The sequence below is a fragment of the Anser cygnoides genome, chromosome 1, assembly GCF_040182565.1.
Source record: "Anser cygnoides isolate HZ-2024a breed goose chromosome 1, Taihu_goose_T2T_genome, whole genome shotgun sequence".
In the NCBI taxonomy this organism is placed as follows: domain Eukaryota; kingdom Metazoa; phylum Chordata; class Aves; order Anseriformes; family Anatidae; genus Anser; species Anser cygnoides.
In genome coordinates, this window is record NC_089873.1 from 180,320,188 (window position 1) to 180,334,892 (window position 14,705).

Consider the following 14,705-nt stretch of genomic DNA (forward strand, 5'->3'; position numbering starts at 1 on the left):
CACCTTGAGGAATTTCTTCCTGTATATGCCACCTCTCTTCTTAATTGGTGATACCTGCTTGCTTTGAGTTGCCAGGTTCATCTGTACATTTACTCTTTTTTTTAACACTTATTCATGCTGATGATACTTGACCTCAGTCTCAAGTTGGAAGAAGTTGATTTTTGGTTACTGGCCCACATCTGCTATCCTATCAAAAAAACCCTTTCCTGGCTCTGTCTAGGCCAGTTCTTTTCCAGAAGCAGCTCTTCTACAAGCTCTCCGTTTTTTAACTCTCCCTTTGATTCAGTGTCAGTAAACTATGGAAGGTAATGTGGTCGAGGTAGATGAGATCTATCTTCTGCCTGGTAATTTCCGTATCTGTTTATTCTTTCCATGTTCTAAGCTCTTTTATATTCATTCATATGATCTTAAAAACACACATCACCTCCTTCCACTCTTTCTTAAGTCAGTATATTTTATCTCTTCAGTCATGTAGGGCCTCTGTCAGTGTGTGCGTTGGGTTTGCGTGGCAAGGGTTTGGTAGCGGGGGGTCTGCCAGACCTTCATGTGGTATTGTTTGACAGTTCTTCCAGACCTGAGGGAGATTTTTTTCAGATTGTTGCATATTTCTTTCTTACGTACTTCAGCCTAGCATTCTCCAAACATTTGAGTTTAGTAACTTGAACTATAGTAATTATTAATACCATACTTTTGTTCAGTTTTCCATCCTGCCTTTTCTTTCAAAATATTAAACTTATTAAGGAAGAAAATACTTACATATAATTAAGATGTATGTTGATACTTTGTAGCCTTAGAAAACCCAATAACTAGAGAATAATCTTCAGCACTTGTCAGACTGGATTACTTCTGGCCTGCAGAGAATTAGCAGGTCATGTTTGACTTTTTTATTAATGTTTTGAGTGCTGTGACTGATTAAGTTATTGTATAAGCTGAAAATGAGACATTCAACATGTTGGTTTGACTTCAGAAATTACTTTTCTGTGGGATGAGTGGGGGAGAGAGTTAGTGCTTCTAGATTTATTGGGGGAGAGTCTCTGAGCAGTATTGGCATTGCAGCCACCTATAAATTTGAGTGATTTAGAGAGTCAGAGTCTGCATATTGTCTACATATTTTGGAAAGTATGGAGATATTTATGCAACGTGTGAGAGGAAAATTGCAGCTAAACATAGGGAGACAAAGGAGTAGATGGAAGTCAGAATTATTTGAATCAATTTAAAATTTATTTCAAATGACCCCCAAACTGCCTTAAATGCACTCCAAAGTACTTCAGTTGCATTGCCATCTCTTACTTTTCCATAAAAATGCCTGTTTTGACTGCTTTAATGTCACTTGGCCATTGCTGTCCTAGCCTTGTTTGCTAGTGTTCTGAAATATGTTTTGGTAATTTCAGGGATCCTGAATTTTTGCTTTTGTCTATCCATTCTAGAAATGCTTTCCTAGTTTTGCATTACGATGAACACAAGCGTGGTAACACTGGCCATACTAATTGGGCTTCTAGTGCGGTAGTGTATAACACTGTTGTTTTTGTTTTTTTCAGAGTAGAATCATCTTTCCTGAGGTTTAATTTTGATACGTAAGATCAGTTTTTACCATAAAGGGATTGCATTTGTTGTGGGATTGTCAGAAATGCAAAGCCTTCTGTGACTAAATTTCACTTTCTAGTACTTGTACTGTTGTTGACGAAGCTATGCAGGTTTGAAATAACTTGTAAACTTGATGCATTTCTCACTTAACTTTTATCAGGGCAATCATATGGAGAATAAATAACTAGATCGACAATTTATAACCACATTGTGGTCTTATTTTCACTTCTTAACCTTTCTACTTGCTAGAGAAGACAATTTTAAAAACAAAATTGAAGAAAAAAGGTGGCTGACTTTCAAAAAATAAAGTGAGAGGATATCGTAGGGTGGTTTTCTTACAAGCTGAGGACACCTTCAGTTTTTCTGTCATCTTGTTTTATTTGATTCCAGATAGCAGTGATAATAATGCTTCTGTTTTGCTGCATTTTGTTACACTGGGAGAAATTCCTAGATTTTCAAACCTTTTTTAGCCATGCTTGCATGTCACCATACATTTAAATAAATGTTAAAAGAAATAATTACATAGAATTAAGTTCATTATTTTTTCACAGAATGGGGAAGAAGAATGTGTAGGGTGGTTCTTGAATTCTTTTGTTTGTTTTCTTCCACTCTGACTGGTGAAGCCACCTCTATAACATTTCTTGGTTAAACTTGCTTTTCATTCTCTTTAAGGAAAAGCTGATGGAAAGTTCCATGTACAGGCTCCAGGGAATGGAATGGGTGGGGCTTGGGTTTCTTCTTGGATTCATCTGTTTCTTTTTCCCAAGTCCACATGTTCTCACCATATTATTATTATTTTTTTTAAGTACAGACAACTTATTTTGCAATAAAATTTTCTTGAAGAAAAGACCTTATCTGTTTAAACTCAAGATGTGGAATTTAGTAGTTAAAACTGGTGGTTTATATACAAAATTGTTTGAAGCAATACTTATAGTAAGGACACCTATGGGAGTGTAAGGGATAGACCCTGTATTGAAAACTGAAAATACATTTGTCCTTTTTTTTCCATTCTTTTTCAGAGTTTTGGTGAAGGTGTTCTGCAGTCTATGAAGTCACTGCTGCACAGCAGGAAAGAGTTATGCAGTATATCAGCAGATGAATGTGTAAATCGGGAAGAACAAGATCATTTTATTGAGGTTTGGCTTAACCTTACTATTTATATATATATATTTTTGGTTACGGTAGAAGATTATATAGTTTACAGCAGAATGGGAATAGCAAATGTGAGCAATATTGCAACTTACTGGCTGGTAACTCTCTACCCCAAATTGTCATTCTTGAATTCAGCCACTCTAGTGTTGAAAACAGCAGTGACATTTCAAGATGAAGTTTCTCTGCTTTGTGGGAATTGTGAAACTAAATAACAAAACGTGTGGACTTTGTAAGAATTGTGTAACTGGGTGTACTGCATTTGTGAGCACTACTGTGATCAGGTTGTATGGACAGTACCCTAGCAAAAGTAGCGGAGCATTTTGATCCAGGTCTGCAGATAAACGTTTGTGGATTACCCATATTTACCTTGTGAATATCCGCACTAAAAGCAGATCCAGTACAGTGGATCAGGGCTTCTCGTATATGAATATTTAGGCCAAAAATTAAACAAGGTCTGGTGGTGGAAAAAGGGTTAAAAAACAAATGAACAAACAATAAAAAACAGTAGGACAGAAAATCAGGACTATACAGGTAAATCTTGAGCTGTGAGGAGGATGACTAGAACTGTTTAAGTTATAAGACTGGAGAAGCTGCTCTAAGGGAAAATAAAAAGCTAAGAAGCAGCATGTACTGTGTATCTCGTATTAAGAGCTTTAGAAGGCTACTGAGTAGTTGACAGGCTTGACAAAGGAGCTTATGGAAGGGGATGGTGACCTGAACTGGTCAGAGAGAAGTGGAAATGAAGTAAAAAAAGCTCAGAAAATCATTAAGGAAGACTGGTAGTTAGGTAAGGAGTAGTAGGAGAAAGGGAAGAGGCAGATTGTGTGACCAGCAGAGGGGAGGGAGGATTGCCTGGATGTCTCCAGGGTGTTGGGAACTGGCTGGATAGTGAGGTTGGTGACTGGGTAAAGTGTTTGGGGAGCAGGCAAGGAGCTATTCTTGTGAAAGATGAACCCTCCACCCTACACACCCCCCCCTTTATTTTTTTAGCAAAAATTGCCGAACAGCAAACAGCTGGCAACAGTTGATGTGTCTATAACGATGGTCCCTATGGACAAAGATAGCTTCCTATATTTAGTTACCTTATTAGCTCAAACAATTAAGAGCCCTGTGGTTGAAATGTAAGAGGGTCGATAGAAGGACCACAGAACAGGTGTTTTTTCTTATAGATGTCTTTCTCTGTATTTTTATATATAGAATGTTGTTAAAAGAAATTATTAGGACTGTGAAGGTAATTGCTTAGATTTATGAAAACCAGATTTAGGCTTCCTGTGCCATTTCAGTCAAGCACCTCTGTGCCCATGGATTTCGATAACCTTCAAATCCAGTGTCACATATAGTTTAAAACATAGGCTTGTATTACTGATTGTTGGCCTTTCTGTTTCCCTGGCCTGCTCCCCAACAACTTCTGAATGGCTGCGCTATTTTCAGACATGTTTGTGATCTTAAAGGTGATCGATTATGTTTCTGTGAAGACTGGAGCTTAGACATAATAAATCTAAATTAATGTTGTCACTGAGGCAGAAATAGGCAGACTCAGCAGTGGTGTGGTCTCTTTGATGGCAGTTTGCTGGCTAATCAATGTTCATACTGACCTGTTAGTCCTCATCTGTGCAAAGCTGCAGCTCCTGCGTGCTGCCCTGTCTTGCACAATGAAGTATTCTGTGGGAGAGGGAAGGGATTGGAATTACTATTTTGAGGAAGAGGAAAGGACATGTAAGAAGACAGAAGAGCATATACCTGCTCAGAAATGGTGTACCAGCATCAAATGGGTGTACGAGCATCAACAGACCCTAAAGCCTCCCAAAATATCTTCAGAGAACTGGTTTTCCTCCAAGTCCTTAAATTGCTTGGTATTCTCTTATGCCTCTTCTGTGGAGGAATTCAGTTCATATTGTTGGTATTGTGCAGGTAAAAGACGAAGGAATTGAAAGGTGTCTTGCAGATACTGTATGGATTAAAAAAAAAAGTCGGAGCTGAAGGATGTATCACTTGAAAAGGATTGTTTCATAGTTAGCACAGTGAGTGTGGTGCTGGAGAAATGTAATTTGCCAAGAGCTCTTTGGAATGTTACTACAAAGTGTTTCATTTAGGATTTGTCATAACTGAAATAAGGATGAGTGAATGTAAACAGGAAGATGCTTTCTGGGGGCAAAGTAATTTCCTAACATGACACCACATGAAATAAGTCAGAATTTTTAGTATTTTAGTATGATTTCAGTTTGAAAGGTGGCTTATCATTTCAACGTGTGACAAAACGTACCGCTTACTCGAAACTCAAATACACTACAAAGCAATTGTTTTTCAGCCATTTCTTTTTCTAGTTCTTTCATAGTTTCTATATACGCACAGGCAAGTTGCTGAAACAGTAAGTGATGATAAGCACAGAGGTGTTCTTTGCTAATTTTAGATGTGAGAACCATTTGACTACTTTATATAAACAGGGAGTAGGTGTCACAAATTTAATGTGAGAAGTTGTGGATGCCCCATCCCCAGAGGTGTTCAAGAACAGGCTCGATGGGGCTCTGGGCAACCTGGTCTGGTGGGAGGTGTCCCTGCCCATGGCCGGGGGTTGGAATTAGATGATCCTTATGGTCCCTTCCAACCCAAATCATTCTGTGATTCTATGTGAGCTGTGACTTGAATATGAAAAATCCATTCTATTGCGTAGTGCTCTAAAATAATTGAATACAAGCCATATCACGTTTAACGGCAAACATCAGTGGAAGCATTTAATCTTTGTGTACCAGTTATTACAACCTTGTTTTGAAAATAAATGCTTTGGGTTTTTAGTAGTATGCAGTTACCCTATTGATGAGTCATTAGGGAAATATTAAATGAGAACTGAGGAAATCTGACATTGGAAACAAAGTTTGAATAGGTGTGTGTAACATAGATCATGAGCTGGCACTGAAGAATGAAGATAATACAAAATATTTTCTGCCTTTGATCTGATAGTGTTGAATGATACAAGATGCCTGTAGGCAGAATAGAAGGAGAGTATAGTAAAATATCACCCCTGTCTACAAGACCAAAAACCGGAGGTACGGTTGACATTTCTGACATATACCAGGTTCTTGAGTCTGACAAGGTTTTTTTGAGGTTGAATATTTTAATCCTTTTACTTTAGGGGTTCGTCTACTTGGATATTGCGTGCAAACAAGTGGATTAAAACACATCTGCTGTCTTTTGGCCTGAGGCTAATCAGTTTACGTGGTAGATAGTCTAGGTGTTAGCACTGTGCTCTCTTCAGTATATCCAAATGTGTTGTAGTTTGTTAGCATGGACAGATTTCAGATCGGAACTGGTTTATACGTGTCCAGCTTAAAGCGCTGATCTTTGCAAAATCATGTTTATTTTAACAGACTGAATGGGACATGTATGTGTTGATAAATTTATACCAGAGAATAGGCCATTAGAAAATTTTCTGTGTAGTGGGTTTTATATGTTGTATGTGCCCTTTAGTCTGAGCTGATATTTACAAGTCAAATATTATAATGTTACTGTTTATATGTAAGACTCTGCACTACTGTTCAGGCAAGTTATGCTACCCAAATGTATGGTTTTTGTGGTGGTAGAATGAAGCTTTATGATAAAATCTGCTAAACTTTTAAATTTCTATAGAAAACCTACAAAATTCTGTTCTGTTTCTTTAATATTGTTAATGTGTTTATTCTACAGATTACATTTATAGGTTTTGCTGAAGAGATGGGTACTGCACATTTGCAGGTATGGTATGTCTGTCTGGATTGGAAAACAATGTTCTTCAGCACTGGTGCTTTCTTCTAAGTATTACACAGTTTGTTGGATAGAGGAGTTTTGATTTTTGGGAAATGAAATATATTTGCATTCAGCATTTAAAAGCACAACAGTCTTAAACATTGTTGAGAGGTTTAATATAATTATTTTAACGTCATCACTAGTGTTTCTGTATCTATTTTAAATACAGTCTGAAGCAGTCTTTGTATTGGAATGGTCTGAAATTGCATACTTAAGTTGTAGTTTGTTTGTTTTGTTAAAAACTGTATGTATCAATATTTTTGCTTGTGACCTTAATATTTGTGCTTATTAATGTAGTGCAGTCGCAGTGTGCAAAGCTAGAAGTTCTCTGAATTGACTGCTAGCCATGCAATTGCTATTATTTCTGGAGAGCTAGATGAGGAAATATCTAAAGAGGGAAGCGTAGCCAATTTGTGGGGTTGTCATACAATTTTAAGAAGTTTAAGGATTTATCTCTCTCCTGCAACTTGTATGTCAGTATAACACCATAACATGTTTGTAGTGCTACTCCACACTTTGTCTAGAACTCAGTAGGGATTGCTGTAATGATTTGCTGATGTTTAAAACATCTATTAAACAATAGAAACGTATGAATCCATTTGTGTTCAGAATTGTACCTTTGTTGCTAATTAATAAAATTATAGTCCTGCTAAATATTCATCCAAGTATGGGTGAGAGCTATTTGATTGTATAGAGTTAGATGACATTTATACAAAAATTAGGCTGAGTAGGTTTATGAAGACTTGCTTCATAGAATATAGATGCATAGTGTTTAGATTGCTTTAAAGAAAACATCATAAATCCTTCACAGGCCTTTTCTGTGTTTTCAATAAATATAAAGTTACCTGAGATAATGCTGAAAAAGAAAAAGCCAATGTTCCTTTTCCTATAATAGCGGGCTATAGCACCATTCCAATAAAGCATGCTAAGAGCATGTAGCGATCCACTGAGAACAGTTATTAGATGAGATCAGTCTGCTGTATGTAGCTGGGTACTTTGTACAATGTGCAGTTGCTTTTCGGTGCTTCCAAGATTCTTCTTTGTGATGTTTAAGCCTTTTCTGTCCCATGAGAAACAGTGGAAATTCTTCTTTTGGTAGGAGAGTGAGTTAAAGATTTGTGGATTGAATTACTCGTGGAAAAGAGTTTTATATCAGAGCTCAGGAGAGTAAGTAGAGAAAAGGATAATAAATAGTGGATAAAAGAGAAGCTTTACCAGAAGTAGCCGCTGTTAATATTTGGGGGGGATATGAGATCAAAACCTCTTCATTGCTTTTCACTTATTTTTTTTCACTTTTTGTTCTCAATATTTTCATACATTAAAATCAGGAGGTGGCAGCTGTTTCTGCAGATCTTCCAGATGTTCTGAAATCACTTCAGTTGTGCAAACTAAAAGAAAATGAGGTTGTTTTTCTAAAAGATGTTAGGAAGACCTTGGCAAAACCGTGTGTCACAAAACATCAGGTAAATATTTTTTTGTCTTGCATGTCTGAAGTACAGAATTGCCTTAACGAGGCATTGTTTGGCCTCTTAAAGAGTTTAATAATATCACACCTTGTTTTGTTTGTATTTTTGGGCCACGATAGTATTAACGTTACATTTCTGTGGTTTTTGTTTAAAATGTGCGTTAGAAAATCTCAAAATAAACTTGTTGTTCTCATGTACAGTTAAGTACCTGTATTACTAACTCAAAATATCTAACAAATATTACGATGCTGATCCAGTCCTTTTGCTGAAGTATAGTCCCTTTTACTGCCAACTTGGAAAGAAGGTGAAACTTGTCAACTTGCCCATCTCTGCTCTGCTCTGCTCTGCCTTCCATCTTCTCCAGACTTCCCTCCTTGAAACAGAGATGCCAAGAAATTATTAGTGTCAGGTCTTTATGAAACTCAGTGGGTTCTTTTCTTCTCCAGCCACACGTTGTTAAAGCAACTTTATGCAATGTTGCCTTGCATGGTAAATTAAATCATGTTGCATACAAGTTTTTTTATATATTGAAACAAATAATGTATAAACTGAAATAATGTTAAGCACACACACGCTTTGAAATTCTGTCTTTATGGATTTTTTAACACGTGTGTTCTTCAAATAGATTCATGACTGCGTATTATCAGGGTTGTATCACACAACCTCTTTTGTCTTATTGCAATGACTTATTCAGAATATAGAGGTCATTAAAATGCTAAATGATTTTAAATATCACTTCACACATTTATTTTTTTATCTTTAAAATACTTGTAAATTGTTTACTGTTCATAAAATGTGTTGAGGGAATCCATTGTTATTCCTACAGTTGAAATTATTCAAAGATTGTTATATTGGTTTTCTTGTTGCTCTTTTTCAAGAATCAGCTTCCTGAAGTGCTTTGTGTGATGCGACTGTCTCCTTCATTCCCAAGAATCAAAGCAGATTATGTATTTACCTTGCTGAGCAAGTATACCACAGGTGTAAGATACGCAGTTGAAAAAAAGTCATTGCAAAAACATCGACCAGAGACATCCTGTACAGAAGATGATGATACTAATCAGTCAGTCTCTTCAATTGAAGATGATTTTGTCACTGCTTTTGAGCAGTTAGATGAAGATGAGCCTTCAAAGATGCAAAGTGTTGGTAAGTTCTTGCATGCTGTTGACTTGTAGGAATTGTTAATTGAAATTTAGGCTGTCGGGATGTTATGAGAAAATACATGTAAATACATGATGTTTTTTTTACCTTTGCATTTTGTAAAGGGGTGTAATGCAACTGTAAGTTGAATTTTTGAGACTGTTCTTTTCACAACAGTTTATCAAATCATAAACCAAAAATTCTAGCCTCCATATCTGATATGCAGATAAAATAGCATCTTGTTCTACCTTGTTCTAAAAAAAGAAATGCACGAATTTCAGTTGTTAGTATATTAAGATTTGGAAAAAAATATTGCTTTAATTATGAAAGATGAGTTAGGGTATTGTAACAATAGTAAGTCCAGCCATTGCTATCAAAATCTGTCCAAAGTGTTCTGCTTTTCTGTATAAATTCTTGTTTTTGAAGCTGTTGTTTTTTCCTTTTCAGGTACATGCAGCTTTACTTCTCGAAACCATCGAGATGCTGCTTCACAGACCATCCCTGCTCGATGTTTAGAAGCTGTTGACTCAAAGATCTCTGTGGGTTCTGTACGTCGGAAGTCATCTGCAAGATCTTCTGCTTTGATTGATATTTTGGGACTTAAGGAACTGTCTTCAGTAAAAAATTCAGTTACAACCTCAATTTCTGACCCCTGGATACAAAGGAGTTTCTATAAGCCATATAATCCTTCTGATCAAGGTGTTAATTTGTTATGTAAAACATTGTTTTCCTCTTCTCCAGCTGAATCCTCTGAGTCAGATTGCTCCAGCCCAAGCCCCATTATCTTCTTAGATGAAGAAGGATATCAGAAGAGCTTGAAGGCAAAGCTCCAGCTGCCAAAAATTCCAGTAGTGAAAGATGGTATAGAGGATTCAGACTCAGAAGTTAGTGAATTTTTTGATAGTTTTGATCAGTTTGATGAATTAGAACAAACCCTGGAAAAGTCTGGTAAAGCTATTAGGGATCCTATCCTAGGGAATCCCCCCCAGAAAAGGAGGACTGCCCATGAAAAACTGTGTTCTACAAGCATTACAATGAATCCTCAGAAATTCAAGTTTGATCGTCCTACTCTCCCAGCCAATGTAAAGAAACCAACTCCTCGCAAACCAGAATCACCGTACAGCAGCGTTTTTGATGTCCCAGATTCCCCTCGCCCAGTTAAAACATCAGGGGAAGAGAACGGAGGCTTGTTCAGCCCTATTAGGTCATCGGCTTTCAGTCCGCTAGGGAGCTGTGGTTCTTCTGAATGCTTATGTCGTATGAATCTTGGCGGAGATGAGACAGGTCAAAACCACCCTGATGCACTTTATAATACTTATTCAGAATATGCTGATAGTGTTTCATTTGAAATACTGGGTTCTGTTTTTCATTCTGACTCTTCATCAGAACAAATATGTGCAGGAAATGATTCCAAATGCAACAGGATTGCTATGAAAGAAGAAGGTCAAGCTACAGATCTCAAAATTAAAACTAGCAAAGAGCCAGACAAACAAGCAAAATCTAAGCATAAATCATCAATAATTCGAGATAGCATTCAAAAATTTGCAGCTGAGTTAGTTGAAAAAAGTTTTGGCAGTGCTTTTAAGGACCTGCAAAAAGGCGTTTCTTCATGCACCAATGCACTTTGTCACTTGGCTGCTAGGTTGACTTCTTCGGTCTTTCAAATGGCTTTCTATGAGATTGGAAGACGTAGAGCAATCTCCCTGAAGGAGCGTGCCATTAATGGGCTAGCAAACTTTTTGGTGAGCGAAGCTATAACTGGTGCTTTGAAAGAACTGCGGCATGTGAAGAAGCAAATATTTACCAATACCGTTGCACGGTTTGCCGCAGACCTTGCCGAAGAACTTGTGTTTGAAGGAATCATGGAAGTATGCCAGTTTTCATACCCCTCGACACCTACAGTTGCACAGCCTTCTTCATTTGATTATGAAGACAAAGTAGTAAGATCCTATGCCAGAGATCTGTCTGAATCTGTCATTCAAGAGGCTTTTATTGAGCTATCCCAGGTTGATGTGACCTTCACGACACAAGCAGCCATCAGTGTTTCCATGGACAACATTAAATATGTGAGTGCAGAAAGTATGTTAGAGTCAACACGGACTTCTATGTATTTGCCTGATTTTAATGACAGGGTAGCACTGAATCCAATCCAAGATTCCAAGAAAGAATATACAGTACAACAAGCACTGTTTTGTACCTCCGGTGTTGTAAGTTCAGTACCTGTGCCCTTAGCTGGAAGAGCTCTTTGTCAACATCAGTTTTCCTCTGATGCTTATAAAGCAAAAGTATGCACTGCTCTGAATTCTGATAACAACATGAAAGTATACAAAGACTGCTCTCATCCATTTTTCACAAGCAGAAAGAGAGAGGAGGAAGTCTCTTCTTTCAGAAATATATACCTAACTTCAGATCAGAATCAAAGTACTGAAAATAATCCATTGCTCCTACATAACCAAAACAATACCAAACAAGTGACTAACATGTCTGGAATAAGCAGTAATTCAGAATTAACGAGTGGGTCAAAAAGCATTAATAGTTTCTCTGGAACTATGGTAGATATGATAGTAAATGAGGCTTATGAAGCCATAACCTCATCTCGGGTAACAAAAGCAGTAGAAGAGTACACAGAGTTTTTGTCAAGAAAAATAGATAAAAAACCACATGTGCAATGTACTGGTGAAGATGTCCCCAATAATATGTTTGCAGATCACTTGGCCAAATATATCATAAAACAATCTGTGGATGAAAGTAAAACTGTGTTATGCAACACTGGTGAGAATTCTGCATGTAACGTGGGCTCACAGACTTATGCAGATACCAGTAGAAAAGAACAATGTGTGATAAAGAAGCAAGATGCTGAGAAACCAAGTAATGTTTCTATAGTTGTTGGACAACAACAGATGCCTTCGAATAATCCCTCTAAATTTCTTCTTACTCCAGCTAATTCTGTTCAGTGCGTTTCAGAATCTAAAGATTGTTGGCAGGAACAAAAAGGACACAGGTTTTCAAAATCGCCACCGCCTTGTTCCACTGTGACTTTTGCTAGGCATGTTCTAGAGGACTTTACTGATGCAGGAAGCTGCTCAATGACACTCTTAAACAAGCCCTCAAAAAATCACGATATTCAAAAACCACCATCAGGACCTTTGACTTACAGGCAAGCTGATTGCTTTCCACGTGCAAACAGCTTTTCTTCAGTGATGTTTGGCAGTGAAGATGCTTTGCAGATGGCTGATAAGTCAAGTATCAAAGATGGAAATACCAGTGTAATGCCTGACACGCCCCCACCAACTCCTTTAGTACCGTGTCAAGCTAGTTCAGAAAGAAACCTGAGAAAACTATCAAAGAAACTCAAGGGAGAATTAGCAAAGGAATTTGCACCTGCGACGCCACCTTCTACACCATACAATCCATCTGTTGCAGGTTTGTCTGAAACGGAACACAGCTCTTTGGAAAAGGAGGAATTTATGCTGAAACTCATGCGGTCACTTTCTGAAGAAGTAGAAAGTAGTGAAGATGAAGATCATTCTGAAAAGGTCATTGAGAATGAGGAACATTCAGAAAAAACTATTCAGTATGCTGATAACTTAGCTAGTCAGATAATTTCAGTAGCAACTGAAATGGCTGCTTCCCATTTAGATGATAAAACAAATGAAAAAGAAGCTGATAGACAGGTTCAGTTAAGTACGCAAAACAAACCATGTGGATATCCTGCGTTTGTGAACACCCCAGAAGAAACATGCAGCTCTTTATGGAATTATGCAGGTGATATGGCAGGAAAAGTAATCAGCGAAGCCAAGAAAATGGTGAAATCAAGGCATTGTAAACTGCTGAGGTTGAAGCGGGTTAACTGTCAAGTGGATTGTCTTTATGTGAGAAAAGATGATAAAGATTCTAGTTCAAAGGAGTGGTGTGGTCCGGTGAGGGACCAGTGTCTTGGTGAGAGAGATTCCTCTGTACTTTCTTTACCACAAGGTTCAGGCACGATGGGTTTGACTTCCAAGTACCCAAGCTGTGAAAGTGTGACGGATGAATATGCAGATCATATTATTCGTATTTTGAAAAGAGAAGGTGGTAACCCTGAGCTGTTGATGGATCAGTATGCTAGCAGACTTGCTTACAGGTCCATCAAGTCAGGCCTACGGCAAGCCGCTCGTAAAACGAAATTGAGATGCAACAGAACGACGTTTCCTGGGCAAAATGTACAGGTAAATGGTAAACTGGAGCTGATCAAAACAGTGAATAAAGATGCAGCACAGCAAGTGAAAAGCAGCATTCATCACTGTGAAGAAGAAACTTACGAAAGGAGTATCAGCACGCAGAGAACAGATTGCGCGGAATTGTTACACTTTTCAGAATCCCTTGCTTGCAACATAACTAGTGATGTCAGGAAGAAATTGAAAATTTCAGGAGCATGTTTACCAAAATCTCTGACAGATTCCTGTCTATATGAAAAGACTGAACTTGAGGAAGTCACAGGAGATCTCATTAAAACAAGAGTTTCTAGGACACTTCTTCCTTTCTCCCCCAGTCGTAAACTGTATCATAGTACGGGCAGTTTAAATGAAAATGGCTACCGTGAAGGCATAATTCAAGCTATAGAACAATATGCTAGGAAGGTAGCAGATGATACTCTAGAAATGAGTTTAGAATCTGCTGTTCTCCAGGTGGCTGAAAACAGAAAGAATGGAGATAGGCTTTCCTATACGGACAAACTGTCTCCTTTTTCTGGAACTGTCTGTAGGTGCTGCAGTATGAAGGAACATCAGTACTGTACCGAAAGTGCATCTCATCACTTACCTGCGCAGAGTTCCTCCATTCCAGTGAGGCATTTTCTTCAACCTAGATTGGGTGGTGTCTGCCAAAAACCAAGAGTCTTTCATCTTGATATTCCCAAAATTCACGTTGATGTAGAACAGAAGACAGTGTTTCCTGACAAGGTGGCTCCTGCGGCTGCTGAGAAAGCAGAGGGAGAGCTGAGTTACACAAGCGTGACAGCTGACAGTGGTTTTGGACAAGATGGAGTCAGTTTTGCTGAAAGCCTTACTACTGAAATAATGACCTCAGCTATGACTAATATTGGTCAGGCAGTTAACATAAGGTAATAATAATTTTTTCTTGATGCATTCTGTACCAGAAAAAAGAGGATTGTTAATACAGACATAATGTATTTCTAGAAGAAAAAATTCCTAAGTACAAATTTTATGTTCAGAGTACTTTCTTTTTATTCTTACGGTGATATATAAATGATTCATAGGTAGAAAAGTCTTTTTCCACCTGTGGGAGCTTTAAACCAAGGTTTCTATGTATATCAGCATGCATATGTTCCAGTAGCTAACTAATCATTGGAACTTAATATTTCAACTTGAAATGCTGTTATTTTTTACCTACAGTAGAGAATAGTAGACCTTACAGGTTTTGTTGCTGTATGAGCCATGACTGAATCCAAATTTGTTCCCTACCTGTATTTCATCTTCTGTACTGAAAAATAAATGTAATTTATTTTGGATTATCAGTAGAACCAACTTTTGGTACTGTCCAGACTGGACATTGCTTTAAAGTACAAAGGGTTGTTTACTTTGCTTA

General features: G+C 37.7%; 1 protein-coding gene across 6 annotated transcripts in view; it reads left to right on the forward strand.

Moving 5' to 3' along the window:
- AKAP11 (A-kinase anchoring protein 11) overlaps nt 1-14,705 on the forward strand; it is a 43,834-nt gene that overhangs the window by 8,335 nt on the left and 20,794 nt on the right. For all 6 annotated transcript variants that reach the window (XM_066988235.1, XM_066988249.1, XM_066988252.1 and 3 more), the window contains exons 3-7: nt 2,604-2,720; nt 6,418-6,465; nt 7,845-7,979; nt 8,861-9,125; nt 9,567-14,220. In XM_066988235.1, coding sequence (XP_066844336.1) covers nt 2,604-2,720; nt 6,418-6,465; nt 7,845-7,979; nt 8,861-9,125; nt 9,567-14,220 — 5,219 coding nt within the window. The remainder of the gene's footprint in view (nt 1-2,603; nt 2,721-6,417; nt 6,466-7,844; nt 7,980-8,860; nt 9,126-9,566; nt 14,221-14,705) is intronic.